This window comes from Physeter macrocephalus, chromosome 14, assembly GCF_002837175.3.
Source record: "Physeter macrocephalus isolate SW-GA chromosome 14, ASM283717v5, whole genome shotgun sequence".
In the NCBI taxonomy this organism is placed as follows: Eukaryota; Metazoa; Chordata; class Mammalia; order Artiodactyla; family Physeteridae; genus Physeter; species Physeter macrocephalus.
The window spans coordinates 10,134,976-10,156,881 of NC_041227.1; the positions used below are offsets into that span (position 1 = coordinate 10,134,976).

The 21,906-nt window shown below is 48.9% G+C and overlaps 1 protein-coding gene across 7 annotated transcripts in view; it reads left to right on the plus strand.

Moving 5' to 3' along the window:
* NFATC2 (nuclear factor of activated T cells 2) overlaps nt 1–21,906 on the plus strand; it is a 161,037-nt gene that overhangs the window by 125,562 nt on the left and 13,569 nt on the right. The window contains exon 10 of one of the 7 annotated variants that reach the window (XM_028498434.2): nt 19,889–20,068. The exons of the other annotated variants lie outside the window; for them this stretch is intronic. Coding sequence (XP_028354235.1) covers nt 19,889–19,929 — 41 coding nt within the window. The 3' untranslated portion in view covers nt 19,930–20,068. Of the gene's footprint in view, nt 1–19,888; nt 20,069–21,906 lie in introns of those variants that run through there. 7 annotated transcript variants of the gene reach the window in all.

The following is a 21,906-nucleotide window of genomic DNA, read 5'->3' on the forward strand; positions in this document are numbered from 1 at the left end:
TTGTTTTTTTTTTTGCGGTACGCGGGCCTCTCACTGTTGTGGCCTCTCCCGTTGCGCAGCACAGGCCCCGGACGCACAGGCTCGGCGGCCATGGCCCACGGGCCCAGCCGCTCCGCGGCACGTGGGATCCTCCCGGACCGGGGCACGAACCCGCGTCCCCTGCATCGGCAGGCGGACTCTCAACCACTGTGCCACCAGGGAAGCCCCCAGGGGCATCTTTATTTTGCCCCTCTTGATGTTTCCCCACCTTCTAAGAACCTCAGATTTCTAGCTGTGACACTTAGTTGTCCTTTCATCCCAAATCATGTGTACTTTGTGTTGCTGGCTTATGTAAATATAAGGAACCACCTTCCAGCTGACTCCAGACCCAGAAATGCTCAGCCATCTTTTTGAAATTCTGAAAAGCAGCTGTTTTCAAAGGAACGTGTTCTTGCATTTCGAGGTCAGAAGCTACCAAACCACAAGATAGTCCGTTCTCAGACTTGCTGTCCACTCAGCCTGTATTCCAGAGTAGCCTCTGACCCACAAAGAGCAGACAGGACCCAAGAAAGAGGATCAAGGAGACATTATCTGGTGTCATCCACTGGCCCCAGAGTCAGCCACCAAACCCCAACTTTTAAGGATTCGGAGTCATTTGGACTGTGTTTATTTTCCACTTCGAAAACGAGGTTATTGTCCGGGGGAAACAAGTTACTATCCTGGTGAAGGAATAAGGTGATCAGTTAAGATGTATGGGGGAGGTCAGCATCCTTTTTTCCCAAGGCCCTTCTAGACTTTCATTCTTACTAGCACTTACTGCAGAAGTGCTGGGACTTACTTCCCCACTTAGTGGACGCGCCGGACACGCTGGAAACATGGCTTGTTTCAGGATGATGCAGCAGCTGGGTGATTATTGTGAACGCCATTCCATGCAGGACTGTCCTTGTGATGGGCCTTCCCTCGTCCCAGGCCGTCACCTAACGTAATCCAGAATGTGTGTATTAAAAAATGCATAACTCCCCAATATCAGCTCAAGCTGTAATTTGTTTCTCTCTAGAGAAGTTAGAACTTGAAAAGCAATTTGGTTATTTGAGGCTATGAATTAGATGGGGGGGCAGTTAATCAAATCTTATTTTAATACTGAATTTCTTCCTGTACTCCCTACCTTCTCCTCCATCAATAAACCCATTTCAGATAAATAGTAAAGTTTATTTTCCCGAAAAAAACAAAAACAAAAACCTCTAATGAAATAGCCCTAGTTTTATTCCCTTCTGTAGAGTTGAGATTTGGGTGCATTTTGTCTTTTGTTGCCCCCGAGTATAATTCTGGATTCTTTTTTTGCCCCGGACCTATTCAACTTTATTTTAGCACCATTTTCTTTTACTTTTCATCCGAGAAGGGCTTTGTTGTTGGGAAATGATGAAACCATTTCTCTGGCTCTTCTCCACTGCATTCCTGACACCTCTTTAATTTGTTACTGACCCTGGGATCTGGCTAGCTGAGACTGTGACTCTGAAGGCAGGACTGGGGCCTGTTTTGCCCATCTACGATGTCCACAGTCTCTCTCTAGGCGAAGTCAAAGGCAAACCGAGGGTCGAATTTGAAGAGAGAGTCTGTTCAGGACCTCAGCAACCAATCCTGCCACTTTCAGGTGTCAGGATGACATTGGCCTCATCCCTTTCAGCTGCCATGAAATCAGATCTCCGGCCAGGCAAGTGAAGCAGAGTGCGCCGTGGTCGTTTTACAATGAGGGCCGAGTATCCCAACTCGATTTTGCGGCGGGCTTGTCTGCTGCAAGCGGTTTGGACTTAAGTCCCAGGCGTTCTGCAAACCAACAAATGGGTTTCAGCTGAAGCCTGTTAGTTCCACTATCCCGGGAAAGTTGAAAGGCCACTCCCTGGTTGTTAGTTTCCAAAACTCTGGACAGAGTGGCTGTTCTGTTGCATAAGCCGACTACGTGGGGAACGCCTTTGAAATGTTCCGCAGCCGGTTCTTATAGATTTCTGGAAGTCGATGCAGTCTTTTGAATTCTCAGCTTTATTGGAAGCCTAAAAAAGAATTGACCCAAAATTGATGAATGCACCCTTTCCACTTCTTACAGATGGATTGAGTTGTGGTCTGCTTCAGGACTTGGCATGCGGGCGGCCAACTAGTGTTCCATGGGCTGCATTGAGCCTGCAGATATTTTGTTTGGCCCACACAGTATTTAAAAAAATATTTGGATTAGATGCCAACGTTTAAAGACCAGGAGATTGCACATAAAAATACAGATTTCTGGCTTTCCTTGGAAAATCCAAGCATCTGGCCACCCTGGGCCCCATATACTGCGCGGCGGCTACCTGGAGTCAAAGTCAAGGCTGGTCCTGAGTAGAGACCACCTCCTTTATTCAGACAGAGCATGTACTTGTCCATGGTGCCACCCTCCCCCTCTGTCTCCTGAAGATGGATGGAGTGTCCGTTGTTATTTACCAGCATGCTGGTACTGTTGTTCCTCTTATACTTGGCCGACCTCACTCAGTCCAGGTTTCCATTCAGACGCGTTCGGCATTTGCATTTCTTAGCGCTCTTCTGGAAGTGCCACTTAGGTCTGTGGCCACCTAACCCAGCACCTGGCGCACAGTGGGGACTCTGGAGGTGTCAGCTCCCTCTTTCTTCCCTCTCCCTCCTTGTGGCCGGGGGTAAGATTTAAAAACACCTTTTTGGATGAAATGCTGCAAATATATATAAACATAGAGTAGCACAGGGTACCCACTTAACCCACCACTCAGCTCCAACTGTGGTCAACTCATGGCCAGTCGGATTTCTTCTACACCTCTGTCTTCTACCACCTCTATTTCACAATAATAGTTTGAAGCAAATCCTACACATCAAAAATCCTAGATACCAAAACCATATCCTTTTGTGTGTAAATATTCAGTATGTATCTCTAAAAGAAAAGGTTTCTGAAAATACTCATAACGCACATGAAACTTAATGAAAATTCCTTAAAATCATGAAATATCTGGTGTTTAAACTTCCAGTCTTCTCACACATAACCTAAAGGTTTCCTCCTTCTTTGTTTTGTTTTTATTATTTTATAGTTTGAATCAGGATTCAGACCAGGCCCACACACTGCACGTGGATACCTTGGGGTCTAAGACTGTTGTCATCCAGAGGTTCCCCCTCTAGATTAAATAATAGAACCGTTTTTTGGTTTTATCATCATCATTATTATTATTTTGCAATTTATTTGTTGAAAAAACCAGATTGTTCGTCCTGTAAAATTTCTCACAGTCTGGTTTTTTACCAATTATGTCCCCATGGTGAGGTTTAGCATGTTCCTCTGTCCTCTGTATTTCCTGTAAATTGTCAGTCAGTTCTAGTGGTTTCATGGATTCAGGTTTAATTGTTTTGGGCAAGACTGCTTCATAGGTGGGCGCATCTTTCTGTCAGGAAGCACATGCCGTCAGGCTGTCTCCTTCTTGGTAATGTTACCAGCTACTGACGGTCAGTGCCGAAACTCCATTAATTCAGTGGTGCATTGACTGCAAAATGGTGATATTCTGTTCTAATTCTGTCTTCCCTTCCTCTTCTGTTAGCCGGAAAACTTCTATAAAGAGAAACTTTCCTTCATCAACAATGGTAGGATTCATATAGGAAAAGCAGGATGAATGCTTGATTCTTTCCCTTTATTTACCAGTTTTTAAAATAATGGGTTGGTTCATTAACATCGTCCAGTGGTGATCAATTAAGGGTTTTTGTTTTTTTTTGGTACCGTTATGAACTCATAGATTTAAGCATAACTGATGTTTTAAGATTTTAGTGGGCTTTTTTGCTTGTTCCTTTTGTCTTTATCATTTGATGGATCTAAATAATATGACTTTCTCTCCTTTTTTCACCTGGCTTAGTAATATGCTCAGATTTTTAAAAAAAAATAAATTTATTTATTTATTTTTGGCTGTGTTGGGTCTTCATTGCTTTGCGTGGGCTTTCTCTAGTTGCGGTGAGCGGGGGCTACTCTTCGTTGCAGTGCATGGGCTTCTCACTGTTGTGGCCTCTCCTGTTGTCGAGCACGGGCTCTAGGTGCGCAGGCCTAGAGGGCTCAGCAGTTGCGGCCTGGGGGCTCTAGAGCGCAGGCTCAGCAGTTGTGGCGCACGGGCCTAGCTGCTCCGCGGCACGCGGGATCCTCCCGGGCCAGGGCCGGAACCCATGTCCCCTGCATTGGCAGGCAGACTCCCAACCACTGCGCCACCAGGGAAGCCCCAATGCTCAGATATTTTGAGACATCAGGAAGGAAAGAACCCTATACGTAGACTAAGGGTTGTGTTCCCTACGTGTGTGAAGGGGAAATCATAAAATAGCTCTTGAGTGCCATCTGGCTCAGATATCCCTCGCAGCATTGACGAGTCTTTAACTGTGGTTTAAGAACAGAGTTTGCAGGGCAGGGGAAAGTTATATATTGATGAGGATGTAGAGGGCACCCAAAGTAACAGCAGTTTAAGCAAGATAGATGATTTATTTCTCATGTAACAGCACAGGCATAAGCAGTCCAGGGCTGGTATACTGGTCCCATGGTGCCAAGACTAGGCTCTTTCTGTCTTATCGCCCTGCCATTCTTAGGGTGGTACCCTCATCTGCACTGTCTAAGATGGCTCCTGGATGCAGGAGAGGGTGGAGGAAAAGAGGAAGAAAGGCATGCCCCTTCTCTTTAAGGGCATAACCTGGAAATCTCATATATCCGTGCATCTGATACCTCATTGGCCAGAACTTTGTCATGTGACCACAGTGAGCTGCAAGGGAGTCTGGGAAATGTAGTTTTTATATTTACCCAACCATGTGCAGAGCTAAAGCCTATTACTATGGAAGACAGGAAGAATGGCTTCTGGGTCTCTGCACAAGAAGCATGATCATAATGGGAAAATAGCTCCAAAAGGAGGTTGGATATTTTGTATTGTTTAATATTCTTAGGAGTTTCTTCATCTATTCCACAAATATTTATTGAATGCTTCCTATGTGCCAAGTGCAACTTTAGGTCCTGGGGACACAGAAATGCATTAAGCAGGTCCCTGCTTTCATGAAGCTTACCTCCTAGTTAGGGAACCAAACAAACAGCTAAATAAATATGTAGTTGTCTCTCTGCATCTACAGGGAATTAGTCCCAGGATCCCCTGCAGATACCAAAATCCATGGGTGCTCAAGTCTCTTATATAAAATTGTGTAGTGCTTGCATATAACCTACATGTATCCTCATGTATACTTTAAATGATCTCCAGATTAATTGTAATAGCTGATACAAGGTAAGTGCTATGTAAACAGTTGCCAAGGTTTTGGAACTGTCTGGAATTTTTCTTCCGAACATTTCAATCCACGGTTGGTTGAATCTGTGGATGTGGTTATAGTCTATGAAGAAAGTCTAAAACAGAAGAGGGGAGAGCCCTTACATGTCCAGTTGTTGCTGATTTTCCCCATGGGAGGAAGAATTGCCACCAGTTAAGAACCACCAGTCGGAAAGGTTTAGTGCCTGATTCTGATGGAAACAACAGCTTTATAATGTTGAGTGTTGACTATAAAGGCCATGTTTCATAGACTGGAGAATTCTTGGCTCTCTCTGGGTGTGAGAAGCCACTAGGAACTTCTTTCTTGCTGTGTTCAGTGTATTCCCTGCTGGGCGCCTGGGACAGTGGCTTCAGGGTCAGAAGATGTCGATGAGTAGTTGTTATCAAAGGAAGCTTGACTTGGAGCCCCACTTCGCCTCCTTGCTTGTGGCCTTGGGCGAGGCATGTGTGAAAAGCAATTTATAGACTGGCATGTGCCCCACAGATACTGGGGAGGGCCTCTTTTAGCGTGGGGTTGGCAGGCTGCTGCCTCAGGAAACTGCCAGGAGGCATCTCGTTTGGGCATTTGCTTTCTTGGTTTGCCTTTAATCTCCTGGTGCCCAGTCATTCATTCCTTCTTTGAATGGATATTTGCTGGGTACCTACTGTCTTCTGGGCTTTGTGCCAGGGGCTGGGACACAGCAGTGAGTGCAGTGGACTGAGGCCCTCGCCTCATCTGACCAAGTCTCTAGGGGAGATGTTAATCAATGAGTAATGCGAATTTCAGATGGGGATCAGTGCTCTGATTAAAACAAACAGGTGAAGGTAGGGGAGGGCATAACTTCTGACCGGGCAGTCGGAGCCAGCCTCTTAGAGGAGGTGACCTTGAGCTGAGACCTGAAGGAGGAGGTGGGGAAAGGGAATCCCAGGCAGAGGGAACAGCATGTCTAAGTGCTGGTTTGTGTGGAGGACAGAAAGAGGTCTGGGGTCGTTGAGATTCATGCCCAGGAGATGAGATTTTGAGGGCAGGCCAGACCACGGAGGGCCTCAGAGGCCACGGAGAGAGGTTTGGATTTGATTCCTGGAGGGAATGGAAGCTTCTGGCAGGTAGAAGGTTGCCGTTTGGGGGGTGTATCGGCCAGGCTGGCAAGTACAGGAGATAATAACAATAACCCCTCCCCCTTAATGAGCACCTTTGGAAGGCAGAGACTAGTCATCATCTCCGAATCAAGGCTGTGAGACCAGGCTGAGGAGCGAGGCAGTGATTTGTCTCGGGTCACAGAGCTCGAGGCCCAGGTGATGAGCTGTTGGAGGCATGTGTGTGAGAGAATGATCTAGATTCAATTCATAAACAGAATGGAGCATTTATCTTGGGCCTTTCACTCCGTGTATCTGATGAGATGCCAGAAAATTGCTTTCCCTCCAGACCCGCTGATCTGACTGCTTCCTGGACACCTCTGCATGGACACCCTGCAGGAATGCCGGACTCAGCCGGTGCTAAAATGCTCTCATACCCGACCCTTCTCTGTTCCTATCTCCCCTCCCCTACCTGTCCTGAGGAATTTGTGGTGTGGCCTTAGGCGAGTGACTTAATGTCTGTGACCTCAGTTTCCCCACCTGTAAAATGGGGCTAATAGCAGTGCTTCAGGTTCAAGTGAAGTGATAGATGAAAGTGCTTGTAGCAGGGTCAGTCACATGGCAGGTGCTCCCTAGCGTAACTGTCAGCTTCTTCATCTTCCTCTGTCCAGGGTCGTGGAAATGTCTTAGTCTCTGCTTTTGGGACGTGCCAACCCTTCTTTAGTATCTTCTCACCACTTCCGGGTCGAGGCCATCTGCTCAGGCCCCACGGTGAGCCTCGCCAGGGACGCTGGCCCAGGCCCTCCAGACACCCTGCTGTGTGTGGGGCGCGGGAGGTAGACTGTAGTCTTGTTTGTACCAGCAGACGGCCGGAAGCAACCTGAACATCTGTTAATAAGAGTCAGCCACACAAGGGGGTACTGAGCAGCTGGGGATAGGAGTAGAAGGGGGCGACCTTTTCCTCTTTGTATGTTTATGCTTTGGGATTCTTTTCACCTTTGCCATATGCACGTATTTACTTTAAAAAAAAATTAAGGGAAGAAAAGATAAAAGGAAGGGATACATTTCAGGTCCTAGCAATGACCCTAGAAGCTAATATTTTAAAAATGGGGATTTAGAAATAGGAAGCTTTTAGTTCCGGTTAGGGGCACCTCTCCCACCATTTGGATGCGTAATTGTCCTCGTGCACCCCTCTGGGCTTTGAGTGGAGGAGGACACGCAGCTGCGCTGAGATTTTCTTGCCTCTGGACCTGCGCCCACACCGTAACCTCCGCCTGGGATGCCCCACCCCTCCCTCTGGTGCCTTCTGAAATCTGACCAGCGTTTGGAGGCTCTGACAAGCTCTCTTCTCCCTGCGGCCGTAGGGTTTTTCTCTTCCTCTGGGTACTGGAGCCACACCTGGTCCCTTGCAGTTGCTGTTTATTCCATGTTCCTTTCAGGTGCTTTTGTGTATTCCCCACCCCCCACCTCAAGTCCAAGTCTCTAGGTGGTAAGGACTGATGTCTTTGACTTGTCTGTACCCTGGCTGCCCCTGGGCTGACTTTGCTCATAGTACGTAAGCCCTTAATAACATTCTCTAATGTCGCCTTTGTGCAGTCTAGCCCAGCTGCCTGCACATAAGATGCTCACCATATATTTGTGGAACTGCATGAATATCCCAGAATGAAATGGAGATCATATACTGCCTGGGTTTTTTGGGTTTTTAAAAAATTTATTTATTTTATTTATTTATTTATTATTTTTGGCTGCGTTGGGTCTTCGTTGCTACACTTCGTTGCGCTGCGCAGGCTTCTCGTTGCAGTGCCTTCTCTTGTTGCGGAGCACGGGGTCTAGGCATGTGGACTCAGTAGTTGTGGCTTGCAGCCTCTAGAGCGCAGGCTCAGTAGTTGTGGCGCACGGGCTTAGCTGCTCCGCGGCATGTGGGATCTTCCCGGACCAGGGCTCGAACCCGTGTCCCCTGCCTTGGCAGGCAGATTTTTAACCACTGCGCCACCAGGGAAGCCCACTGCCTGGGTTTTAAATGATTGAAAACTATTCATCATAAAACCACAACAATAATACTTCTTTTTAATAATAATAGCAACTAATACTTAGATGTCATTTATTGCATACCAGGCACTCTTCTAAGACATCATTATTTTAACGTATTTAATTTTCACAACAGCCCCATGAGGCAAGGACTATAATTATTCCCATTTTATAAATGAGGAACCTAGTCCAGAGAGGTTAAGTAGCTGGCCCAAGGTCACACAGCCAGTGAGTAAGTATGTAGATGTTCCTTATCCAGGTTTTTGGGGAGGAAAGATGCCATGCATTTCTTTGGGAGTTCAGGAGTACAAATACAAAAAAACCCTGGAGCAGCTGCTGGCAAGGTGTGACAGCATATAAAACCTAGGGAGACGACCTGTGTCCTGGTCCTAGAATCAGGCCTCATGACAGCTTTGGAACCGAGGGCTGTGAGCTTTTCCAAAGGCCTGAAGAAAAGTTTGAGAGACTTAGGGGGTTGGAGTGGAGGAGTAAAACTCTATCCAAAAAGAGAAGCACAGAATTGAAGGGACAAATGTTCAGTGAACTGCCTGTAAACATAAGATGTCAGCCGGTCACCTTCAACCTTTGCAGCAATATTTAAATTATATTTATTGTGAGCAGTGGGGGCATTTTACTCGCTTGGCATCATAGGGCCAGCCTGGAGTTTTCAAAAGTAACAGTGCTGGGGCCCTCGAATGTCCTGCTGGTTCTCTGGGCAGCCAGGGGGGCACAGGGGACAGCGTGGGGAGGCTCCAGCAGGCCCCTGGTCTGCCCCTCGACGCCACGCTCTCCTGGCCTCAGACGGCCCAGTGGACTTGAGTCCCAGAGGCAGAGTCCGAAGACCAGGCCGGGGCAGGCCTTCAAAAATGTGCTGGCTGCTGAGCGCACTAGAAAATCCATTTCTTGCTTCCAGCCGGCAGCCCTGCCCAGCCCCGGGCCATCCTGGGGTTGTTGTGACAGCAAAACGAAGTGCCATGGAAACGATTGTGCAACTCCGGGCTGCCTGGAGAGCAGGGCAGCTGCTCTCAGCTGGGTCGGTGCAGCTTGGATCTGCCCTCCTCCCATTCCCCTTGGTATCCTGTTGTGCTTGGCCTGGGCTGGCTTTGGACTCAGAAGCGCTTCTTTTGCAGGGAGACCCGCGAGCTCGCTCCCCCTTTTCACGCCAAGAGGCAGCCCAGCCGGCTCTCACGCCCGGATTCCGGCTGCCGCCTTCCAGCCCCCCGTTCCTCCCGAAGGTGCGTCCCCGTGGGCCCAGCTGGCGGCCGGGGACGTCCGGGAGTGGGCATCTCAGCTGGCCCGGGGCTTCCCTCTGTAAACAGTGCAGTGTTTGCATCCCAGGCCTGGTCAAGGCTCTCCCGGCCAGTGGGGCCTCCCTCCCGCTGTCGTTCCAGGCGTTTCTGGGGGCAGAAAACAGAAACCAGCCCTGTGTTTTCCAGGCTGCCAGGCTTCTGAGAAATTCATGCCTCAGCCCAGAAATTCCCTGCTCCCGTTCATCCCCGGCCCCTTTCCGAGAAGAGGGTCCCTGCTCCCCACGAGCTGGCTTCCTGTCTCTTCTGATGAAGGGCAAGTTTCTGGGGAAGGTCTTTGGCCCCATTCGCAGTGGCCCGTCTCTCTGGTCACGGGACCCTCTCCCACCCCAGTCCCGCAGCTGTTTGATGTCAGAGCGCAGGTCATGGGGACCCTGCCGTGGGCCCTTGCCACCCGACTATGGCCAGGATCGCCCTGGAAAGAGTTTCCTAAATTCAAACTCTAGATCACAGCCCTGGGGCAACCACCTGCCGTCCTGAGGGAGCTGCTAGGCGTTCGGGGTTCCCTGCATGGGGCTGGTGCTGGGGGCCGGCAGGAAGGAAAGCAAGCCATTGAAAGTAATTCCTGCTGAAATAGGAGTGCCTGATAAGGTTAGGGCCCCCTCCTGTGGGCGCCTCCAATTCCCACGGGGGCTCGTTCAGGCTGATGGGTCTCTCAGGGAGAAATGGGCTGGGACGTTTTCACGCAGAGGTTGCCGCCTCTAGTTTCTGTGTTGGAAGGTTTGGCATCCTGACCCAAAGTCTTGCGATTTAGTCAGTTCTACTCCACACTTTTGCTGAGTACCTACCTACTATGTGCCAGGCAGAGAACAAGTCAAAGGGCATTGATTTGCTAACTAACTCGCACTGTGGTTTGTAATATGGCCACGTGGGGTGTGTGTGTGTGTGTGTGTGTGTGTGTGTGTGTGGCCACGTGGTGTGTGTGTGTGTGTGTGTGTGTGTGTGTGTGTGTGTGTGTAAACAGCCCAAGAGCTAGAATGGGCAGCAGAAGAAATAAATTGGCTCAATCAGGTCCTCCTTGGACTTCAACAGTTAACTCTGATCCTTTTAGGTCTGAACAAAAAGCTTCTGTCTTTACCATTAAACCAACGTTTCTTGGCGAGGCAGGAAGGCAGGGTAGAGTGGTTTCGAGTTTGCGCCCTGGAATCCCGCCTGAATTTAAATCCTGGCTCGGCCACCTGCTGGCTGTGTCACTCTGAGCAAGTCCCTTCAGCTCTCTGAGTCTTGGTTTACTGGACTGCAAAATGGGGATAATAATAATACCACCTACTCAGGGGGCCTTGTGAACACTGAATGGGTAACGCATGTAGATTTCTTAGACCAGAACCCGGCATAGAGCAAGTGCTCAGAACGTGCCAGCCTCCCGCACAATTTCTTTCTTTCTTTTTTTTTTTTCCTGAATGAATCAAACCGTTTCTTTCTGATTTGTGCCATAGGAATTATCCAAAGTTCCTTCTCCCCTACCATCAATACCAAGACAGACCATCTTGTGGATTCCATTCAACTGTGTGGTCAGTCCCCACGCAGCATGATTTCTTGACACCTGAGGCCAACCAGGTCAATTGGCAGGTGCTGGGTGCATGAGGGCCGGTCCCTGCCCTGTGGATCTTACAGTCTCACGGGGAAGAAGGATAATAAATACAACAGAGAAACGTATTTCAGATGGTGAGACATGCTGTGAAGGAGAGAAACAGGCGCTGTGAAAGGAGACCCTGGACGGGGTCTCTCAGAGGAGGTGACCTTCTCTTGCCCCAAGTGTGCCAGAAGGCCCCCTCCCCCAGTCCCCACGGGGCACGCTGCTGTTGTTCCCCAGCCTAGTTCTTGTGTGGTAGGCACAAGGTGGTCTGTCTCTGTTTGTCTGCCTTCCCTCCGTTTCCTTCCCCACCTCCTCCCTTCCTTCCTTCTCCCTCCCTCCCTCCCTCCCTCCTTCTCTCTCCCTTTCGTCCTTCTTTCCTTCCCTCCTTTCTTTAACTGCCAAATGGCTTTCATTAAATATACATAAGATATAAAAAATTATAACAATACAAATACCGTGTGCCTACCCCGAGTTTAAAGAAAAGGAATATAACCATTACCTTTGCACTCTTCTGCCTTCTAAAATCATTTTTTATTTGCAAATCTTTCAGTTATGTTTCTCTACAAGAGCACTCGTTAAAAATTTTTCTCTGATTTTCATTCTCACAGTGAAACTAATTCTTTTTTGGGGTCTAATTTTTTAAAATTGAAGTACAGTTCATTTACAATGTTGTGTTAGTTTCAGGTATATGACAAAGTGATTTAATTACACATATATGTGTGTGTGTGTGTGTGTATATATATATACGCACACACATATATATATATTCCTTATTTAGATTCTTTTCCATTATAGGTTATTGCAAGATAGTGAATAATATAGGTCCCTGTGCTATACAGTAAACCCTTATTGTTTATCTACTTTATATATAGTAGTGGGTTAAAAGAATTCTTTAATATCAAACTCAATGCTCAAATTTTCAGCTGCCTCATAAATGCCCTAACTTTTTTTCCACAGTTCGTCTTGACTCTGGATCCAAGGCAGGCCCACACGGTCTGGTTGTTTGAAATGTATTTTCCGTTTCTTTAATCTGTACAGGCCCGCTTTATCTTTTTCCCCTTTGCCATCTTTGCGTTGAAGAAGCCAGGTGGTTTGCATGTAGGCTGGGTTTTGCTGATTGCAGCCCCGAGGTGCCATCAGTTGTCGCTTTGTCCTCAGCATTTCCCGTAAATCAGTAGTGAGATGAGTGGCTGGATCAGATTGGGTTTGATGTTCCGGGTGAGGCTCCCTCATACGTGGTGTGTTCCTCCAGCAGAGGTGTCTGGGGTCTGTCTCTGTTCTGCAGTGTTCACAGCCGTGATGCTCCATGCCTGGACTGAGCACGGAATTTTGAGTGTATTTTCTTCCCTCCCACCTTAGACTAATTGCTATCCTCAATTTTGTGTTTGTCACTCTCCTTTTCTTAAAAAAATTGTTTTACCACTTGTTTGATTCTCTAAACAACACACTGAGTTTTGCATGCTTGTGAACTTTACATAAATGCAGTCATTCTCTAAGTAGTTTTCTGCAACTTGCTTCTTCCTTCAACATTACGTTCTTGGCACTCATAGGTTGTCATTTTTGTAGCTGTAATTCTTTCCTTTTCTCTGCCGTGTAATAGTCCATTGTAGAGCTCATTTATCCTTTCTGCTGATGGTGGACATTTGGTCATTTCCAGGTTTTTTTCCCCTATGCTGGTACAAACAGTGCTTTCCAGAATGTTCTTTCTCTGCACACAGAGGCGTTTCTGTCGGGTTGTACTTACAAGTAGAATTGCTTGGTCACTGGGCGTACACATCTGCCACATCAGTAGACAATACCACATTGTCTTCCAAAGCGGTTGTACCAGTTTATAGTCCCATCAGCAACAGAGAAGTAAGTACATGGCTCTACATCCTCCCACCGTTTGATACTGTAAGATTGCTAAAGTGTTTGCGAAACTCCTGTGGGTGAGATGGTATCTTTCAATGAATAGAAACTTTTAAAGTCGTTAAATTTATTTTTGGAAAGGTTTGAGCTTTTTGAGTGTCATTTGGGATGGTGCTACCGAAAATGTGTCATTGGACTGGCAACACCCGTGTCACGCGGAAGCTTTTTAGAAATGCACATTCTCAGGTCCGCCCACCCAGATCTGCTGAATCAGAAACGCTAGGGTTGGGCCCAGCAACCTGAGCTTTTACCAGCCCTCCAGCGATCCTGATGTTCCTCTAGTCTGAAGAACTGGTTTAGGAAATCCCTTTCTACCCCTATGCCATAAAGAGAGCTGCTCCTGTATCATCTTCCAAACATGTTATTACAGTTTTATCTTTCACACTTAAGTTTGTAATCCACCTGGATTTGACTTGTGTGTCCAGTATGAAGTAAATTTCTAACTTCATCATTTTCTGTGTGGATAAGTAGTGGCCCCAGACCATCTATTGAGAAGTCTGTCCTTTCCCCAGGGGCCTGTAATCCATCCATGTTGTAAATATCGTTTCCATGGAAGTGCAGGCCCCTTCCTGCTCTCTCGGCTTTGTTCCATAGGAGAGTTTGTCCCCAGTTCTTAATAACAGCCGCTTTGTAGATAGTCTAGCCTGTTGGTGGGTTTAGCCCCCAGCTTGTTGTTACCCCAGAAGCGTCTTGTTGCTTTTCTGCAGACACGCTGGAGAGTCAGCCTGTCAGGCTCCACAGCATGGCACTGAATCTTTCCGTCAACTTTAGATCATTGAATCCTTTGCTCAGATGGGGGAAAATGGATATTGTACAGTATTGAGTGTTTGTGGGGTCCTTCTAAAACCTGCTCAAGGTCATCTTTTATAACAGAAGTAAAGCTAGAGCCACTTCTCACAGGGGCTTGCTGTCTTTCTGGCCACCAGCCCTGCGGCGTGGGCTGGGCTGCACCTCACAAGCTCATCATGGGGGGGGTCCCTAAACCCACCGCCCCCCTCGACGTTTCGTGGCCTCAGTGGATGCATCCTCAGGGTTGAGATGACAGAGGGCTGTAGTTGGAAAGGCTGACCCACCCATCTCTAAGTGTCTCCAGTTTCCCGAGGATATGCTACTCTTAAAACCTGCCTCCTGCTAAGGTCTCTTCATGGGCCATTTCTAGCCACATCCCAGTTGGCATATGCAATGGGCTCAGGATAGAGATGTTCACAAATGGAGAAACAGTTTCTCCTCCTTGAAGTTGGACTGAGTGGAAAACAAAGGTTGAGGGTTCCAGATTCCACAGTCTTAAGCCCATTTGCGGCATGGTTTAATAAGCCAGCTGTGTACCACCCTCGGTGCTAGGTGCTCTGTGGGTGGTGTGGGCCTTGTGGAACTTTGGAGCCAGGATTTCACTGGTCAGATAAGGAGCCACGCAGGGGACAGCGTGATCCAAAACTCAGAAGCCCTGGCTTCTCCCTTATGACAGCAAAGCATGATTTCTCTTGGAATCTGCTCTACTGAGACGGATGTTACAATACCCCACATTTGGCCATGATGAGGTCAACACTGGGGACACTGAAGGGAACACGAAGGCTCAAAGTTCCTGCCCTCTTTGAGCTCGCAGTCTAAACATAAACGATAACACCAGCTAGAATAAGTGCTATGGAAAAAGGTAAAGCAGGGTGGAGGGGAATAGAGAAGTGGTGTGTGGCATGGGGGGCCTGCTGTTCCATAAGGGAAGCATCCCAGAGGAGGTGACATTTGAGCAGAGATCTTGCTGATAGAGCCTTGCAAATATCTAAGGAAAGAGCACCCTTGGTAGAGGGAATAGCAAGTGCAAAGGCCCTGTGGTGGAAGTATACTTGGTGCATTCAGAGTGTAGAAGGAAGGCTGGGGGGACTAGAGGAGAGTGAGGAAGAGAAATGCATACTCTTTGATCTCAAAGGAATGGCCTTTCCCAAGGTCAAGTGGGGTCCCTGGGTCCCAGCAGTGGGTTGGTGCTGGCTGGGAAAGTCCATCCAAATGCAATTCTGACTAGAAAGCCAGCGGGTGTCCAGCTGTGGATAGTTGCAGATAGAGGCAGCCACTCACCTCTGTCACATTCTGGGATAACCTGGATTTCCCCATCAGATAGGCCCCTGACTGTGGAGGCTAAGACGGTTATACTTTCTTTGGAGAGAGGGTGCCTTATATGCCATCAGAGCCCAAAGCCAGAATCAGATGGACACCACGGGAAGGCTTGGTTTCCTTAGATCTAGAAACACAGCTTGCTGGTGGTTTTGTGAGGCGTGAGCTTCAACTTTCCTCTTCTGCGGGAGAATACTGCCAACAGAAGCAAGCTGGGATGGCTCCAGTCACAACTGGGAAGCTGCCGTCTGTCTCTGAACCCCAGGCCTTGGCTCTACTTTAAGTCTTATGAAAATCTAGCACCATCTCACCTTTTAGATATGTACCCCGGGCTTGGCATCGTGGTCCCAAAGGGGCCAAGTCACTCTTGGCTTCTTAAATCTCATCCCCCAGATTAACTACAGTCAACATATATGTTAGCTCGCCCCCGTTTTTCCTTGAGTACTATATGGGTGACTTCTACTGGGTAACCCTGATAAAAGTTGGGGTCTCCCGAGGACCAGTCTTTGTTCAGAGTTGCACTCAAAAGAAGCAAATTCTGACTGCCAGATGATAATTACAAAAGAATTCCCATCTTCAATAGCTTGAGCCAGACTGGGTAGGTTTGAATCCTGGCTCCGCGACTTAGTAGCTGTATAAGCTGGGTATGTTCCTTAATCTCTCTGTGCCTCAGTTTCATCATCTGTAAAATGGGGACAGTTAATACCTACTCTGTGGGATTACCATGAGGAGTAAATATATGTGAGGAGTAAATATATGTGAAGTGCTTTGTAGAAAGTGCTATATAAATTAATAAAATAATGGTAATTATTATTCTACTACATGTATCCGGACGTCTCATCTACAACTAATAGAACAAGCTGGCCAGCAACCTTCCTACTAGAGTTTCAGACCAGCTCCGGGAGACCGTCAAAAACCAGACTCAACTGGGCAAATTCTGGTTAAATCCAAATCAATTTGGAGTTTGTGTTTCATGCATTCAACCATCTCTCCAGGAAAATTAATTGAGTACCTGCTGTGTGCTGGGCTCTGTCCTGGGTGCTGGGGTCATGGCAGTGAATGAGAGAAGAGGTCCCTGCCCTCATGGGGTGATGACAACCCAGTGAGGGGTTGATGGTTCCATGTCTTGAGCTTCAAGATACAGGGTCCTTATAGCCTGAGCCATGCTAACTGCCCGCCCCAAAACCAGGATCCATCACCATGGTAACCATGTGCAAGGGAAAGGCGGGGTTCACCCTGATCCAGCTAATGCTAAGCTTCTGTGAACACTGGCGTGTGCCCACAAAACCGTCGGTGGCCATAAATGAGATGACATATATGAAAGCTGTGGTCCTGCATAGAAGGTGCCACTAAATGTTGCTTTATCAGCCCGTGCACACGTGGTCCTTTAGAAAGTGTGGAGATGAACCTGGCCACCTGCCCCCCGCTCCCTGCAAAGTCTTTCCAAGTGGCCAGGCGCCCCTGTCAATGCCTGGGGAGCAGCTCAGGCACCGCTCTCTCTCGGCCTTGATGGAGTTGTGTTGCATGTGGATTTGGAGTTCTGCATTGTGAAGTCTGATTTGAGTGGAGGGTGGGCCTGAGGGTGGATGCTGGCATGAAGGCCCCAAGAAGCTGTGCTGGGAGGTGGGGCCTGTCTCATGTTGCTGGACCAGAGCAGGATGAAGGATGAGTGCGTCTCCCTGGAGGCTGGCTCAGGGCAGGGGACCTCCTCCTACCCCTCAGGGCTTGGCACCTTCTTGGCTGCAGCTGATCTGCCCTCCTCCCAGTTAGCACCTAGGCTTCTTACTCGAAACTGCCATGTTTACTCATCCTGAGAGCTGAGGACAGTTTGGGACGAGGTGCGGCATTTTTCTCGTAAGCCCCAAGGTCTTGCTGGTAAGATGTCGGCTGCTGGGGGCCGTGCGGGCCTGCTGCCAGGGCTGGCTTCCGGAGGCCTCTGGTTTGCAGAACATTGGTGACTCAGAGGCTGTTGTGTCACTAGCCCAGCACACCATGTGGGGTGGCCTGGGAGGGGGCCCCCCTTGGCAGGATGTAAAAATGCACCTCTAGGAGCCGGGCTGACCTCAGACCCACCCACTCTGAAAATTCAGAAATAGCTTCCAAGGTGAAAGTGCTTTGGTGAGAGAGGGTGGCCTGGTCACCAGTCAATTCATTGTGTTAACCACATGTTCTCTGTGGGGTGGACTAATGCATACTAACAATGTTAATAGGAACAGCTGCTAACATGGGTTTTTTTTTTTTGTTAACTTGGCATCGTTCCAACTGTATGCATTGCCCAACGTCTTTCTGGGATGCACATTATTATTCCCATTTTACAGATGAGGAAACTGAGGCCCAAGAAGTGAAACGATTGACTCACATTCCGTTAGTGAATGTGGGGTACTTACAACGTGTCGGACGCTGTTTACAGCACCTGTCATGTGTCTACTCATCGATTCCCTCTAAAGTTGTTAAGAACCGTCATTGCCCACTTTTTGCAGGGCAGGTTCAGAGGGGGTCAGGGCTTGCCTCAAATCCATGGCAGGGCATGGCAGGCTGGACTTGGACCCCAGCAGTCTGGCTCCCACCTGTGTGTTTCCCTGTGGCTCTGCCCTGGTGTGAGCCCCTCACTGCTGTGCTCAGCCCCTGCGCCGGGCCATCTGTGGCCACCACCCTCAGACACTTACCACCTTACCAGACACAGAAAGGCCGAATTTGTGAGGTCAGTGGAGGGCAGGGAAGGGAGAAGGGGCTGTTGGCCAGAGGATCCCGGGCAGCAGTTGAGGCCGGATGGCGGCAGAGAAGTGGGATTTGGATATCACAGCAGGGAGAGGGGGGTTTTGCTGGCACAGAGCCACATGGCATGAAGGTGTGTGTGTGTTTAGGGGTGTGGAGGACACTGGGGCCACAGCAGTGCCTGCTCCTTGTTCAAACCCTGCCTCGGAGTGTGACCTTGGGCAAATCACTTAACCTCGGTTGCTTTGCCAGCAGATGCCTGCCCTGTGAGCACACCTTGAGATATTAGAGAGGAACGGTCTTGGGTAGAGCAGCGCTTACAGGACTGTCCTCGCTCAGGCCGCCATAACAGAATTCCACTGACCCGGTGGCTTAAACAGCAGAAGTTATCCTCTCATAGTTCTGGAGGCCAGAAGTCTGAGATCAGGGTGCCTGTATGATCGGGTGCTGGTGAGCCTGCATGCCTTCTCGCTGGGCCCAATGAGTGAGCATACAAGCTCTCTGGTCTTTCTTCTTACAGGGCACCGATCCCATCCTGAGGGCCCCATCCTCATGGTCTCATCTAACCCAAATCACCCCCCAAAGGACCACCTCCAAATACCATCACACTGGGGGTTAGGGCTTCAACATGGCAATTTGTGGGACACAGTTCAGTCCTCAGCAAGGACTGTACAGGTGAAGGTTTGATCGAGGGGGCTGAGTCAGGAGTTAGGGTTCTGTCTGCATGTCCTGGGAGAGTTAAGGTATCTTAGGGACACCTGGTGTAATGTCACACACACAGTCCTTGCTGGTCACTCCAGGCGGCCTTTGAGTTGGCCATCTGTGCCAGGCCTGGGCCTGTGAATCTCAGTTGGAGAAATTTAGGACTGGGTCTGGTCCCGGCATGGACCTGGTGGAATTTCTTTCCAGGCAGCTATGTGACTTCTTGGGCCTGGAAGGGGGTGGGCTGGGGAGCCCAGGGGTCCCAGGTTTATCTCGCCATCACTCAGGCGCTTGGCCCTGCACCATCGTCCTCCATCCGCCTCTGCAGGCTGGTGGGCTATCAGGTGGGTCCTGTAGTTAGGGCTTGCCGAGTGCACGTGGGGACGGTCTGCAGGTCAGTCAGTTCTCGGGGGGAAAATTTCAGGACAAAATGCCTAAGACTGATGGCAGCGTGAAGTGGGTCGGGCTGCTCAGTTCTCGGGGGAAAATTTCAGGACAAAATGCCTAAGACTGATGGCAGCGTGAAGTGGGTCGGGCTGCCTCCTTACAGCACGTGGGCTTATGTCGGGCTTTAGAAACACGGGGATGTATGTACGGGTGCCCTTCTTGATTGCGGGGAGTGGGGTGGTGGTGCCGTGCTGTGAGCTGGTCGTGACACGTTGGGAGGACATAGAATGATCTGGAAGGTGAATTTATGGAAGGGTGAGGTGCAGACTAGGCTAGAAGATTCAATAAATATCCAGCGAATCTGTTGCAAGCAGCAGGGGCTGTGCTGGTTTTTTGAAGGAAAGTTCACGTGAGGCAGGCCTGGGGTTTTGGACCTCTTCTTCAAAGGCTTCGCGGAACTTCTGTGAGATTCTGTGACGTGGGGAAAGTAGCTCAGGATGGAGATGTTTCTTCCTGCTCTGCGCTTCCCCCTCTTAACCCACCTGGCGTGTCTGACCCGCCTTCAGTTCTCTCTGCTGCACACGCAAGGCTAAGGAAGTGCAAATGTCTTAACAGAAATGTTTGGTTAATTCCTCCAACCTCCAGCGAGAAAGATGGCTTCCCAAACAATTAGGTATTTATTTTATCATCTCATTTGTGGTTGCAGGCTGAGCTGAACTGTGGGTTTGGATCAGTTTCTTTCCCGAATCTCAGCTGGATGTAGTAACAAGTGCTTTTCTTTTTGCTTCTGTTTTCTTTTTGAAAGGCAGCAGCTCATTTTGCAGTGCTTGCTTTGGGGCCGAGGCCGTGATGAAGCTTCAGGAGGACCAGGAGGCAAGCCGTGGTTTGTTTAGAATGCTTTCCTGCCTGTGGTTGCTACCTTAGAAGCCCTGTGGTTGCTTGATAGGAGAGGTGCCTCTTAGCTGCATGTAATCGGAAGAAATTCTGCTGAATTGGAGAAAAGGACCAGGCAGAGGAGCTCAGCTCAACTCAGGTCTGAGTTCATACAGTTGGCTAGTCCTCCCTCGCAGGGCAGCTTAGCTTAGAGAACGTCTGAGTTGTTTCTCCCTAGCTTGTAAGTTGACGTGTAATCATGGAAAAAGCGGAGGATGGAGAAGATGGTAGCGCGTTCTACACAGGTCGGGAGGGACCCCGGTGTTTTCATTAAAGAACCAGTAAACTGAACGTACCTCAGACCAGTCTAACCCCTACGATGCAGACGCACAGAGGTTTTCTCCTCTGATGCCATCCCATTTAGAGGTGTGCCTGTGCTCTCAGGAGGGTGGAAGCTAGTCGTAGAATTTGTCAGGGTGACAGATTTTCGTATTTTATCTGTTGACGCCTTGCACTTTCGTGTTAATTATCCGTGTTGATTAATCAGCGAACCATTTCCAATCCATATCCTAAATGATCACCTAATCCATGAGACTAGCAGGACAATTCACCGATTTATGGCGAGGATTGTAAAAAATGTACCATCACCGTGTAGGTCTTCAGCGGTAGCCTCATAAAAGACCACAACAATGGGGGAGTGATTCTGGGACCAGAGGCCTCTCTCCCCGTCTTTGGGCGGGTTTCTAGGTGTCACCTCGGTAACATATCATAAGTCGAGATGCTGTCTTCTCTCTCGATGTCTACCTCCACGTTACTAACAGCTGATCAATGGAACAGACTTCTTCTTTAAACATGTAGGGAACTAGCGTTGTATTCTTGGTTAGTGGAAGAGGAGTGGATTGGACTGGTCTGTCTCCTTCCACATCTTCTCTCTCATTCTTCCGTCTTCTCTACAGGTCCGTAGTGCAGAGTTAGTAAACATCTGTCCATGAATAAGCCAGCTACATCATCTCCTTCAATCCTGACAGCCGTCTCTCCAGGGAGGTATTCTGATCCCCGTCTTGTGGGGAAAGTGAGGCTCAGAGAGAGGTCGTGAGACTTACACAGGTGTATTGACAGAGTGCTTTTGTGTCGAGCCCTTCTGATGCAAAACTACATTTTAACTCAGCCTCCAGGGCAGCTTGATGATTTTACACATGTGGAAGCCCGGACCTGGGACTAGCACCCACCGAGCTGGGGCCGTTCCTGGAAGGGTCACTCCATCTTTCTCTGCCTCAGTAACTTGACCTGAGAAATGGGCATCATAGTAGCCCCAACCCCCAGAGATGACTGAGGATTAAATAAGGCACGTGAACAGCCCCCTACAGAGCGGGGCAAAGGTCTTAGTTGAATTTAAAACAGGCCCTTCCTCTGGCTCCTGGTACCTGCCTCCCACCAGGAAATAGACGATTAAAGTGTCTGCTTCATGACTAAACAGGAAGCTGCACCTCAAAAGTCTACAGACAAACCTGACCAGGGGGCGGGCGTGGAGCCAGAGCAGGCGTGGGCTTCCCGGGGAATGGCCCCTACTATTAAAAGCCTGGTACCTGGGCTTCCGCCTCGATTCAAAGGTGCTGCTCCAAGGGTGTGACCTTGGACGCGTAGATGGCACCTGGTCCCCACTAAGTGCTACTTGAATGTGTACAGAGGGATAAAGTGCAAACATCTTAGCTATTTTTTTTTTCCAGTGCAGTGAGGTGATTGATAGAGGCTGTTAGTTTCTGGATGTTATTTTGAGGGTAAATCCAGAAGCATTTGCATATGGAGGGGATGGGGGCTGTGACCAAGACTGACCTGAACACCCGGAAGAGGGGAGTGTGCGTTTCCTGTGATGGGACGAGCGGAGCAGGTGGCAGGGCAGCGATGATTGTGATGAGCAGGAGATGATTGGTTTTGGCCGTGTTAAGTTTGAGAT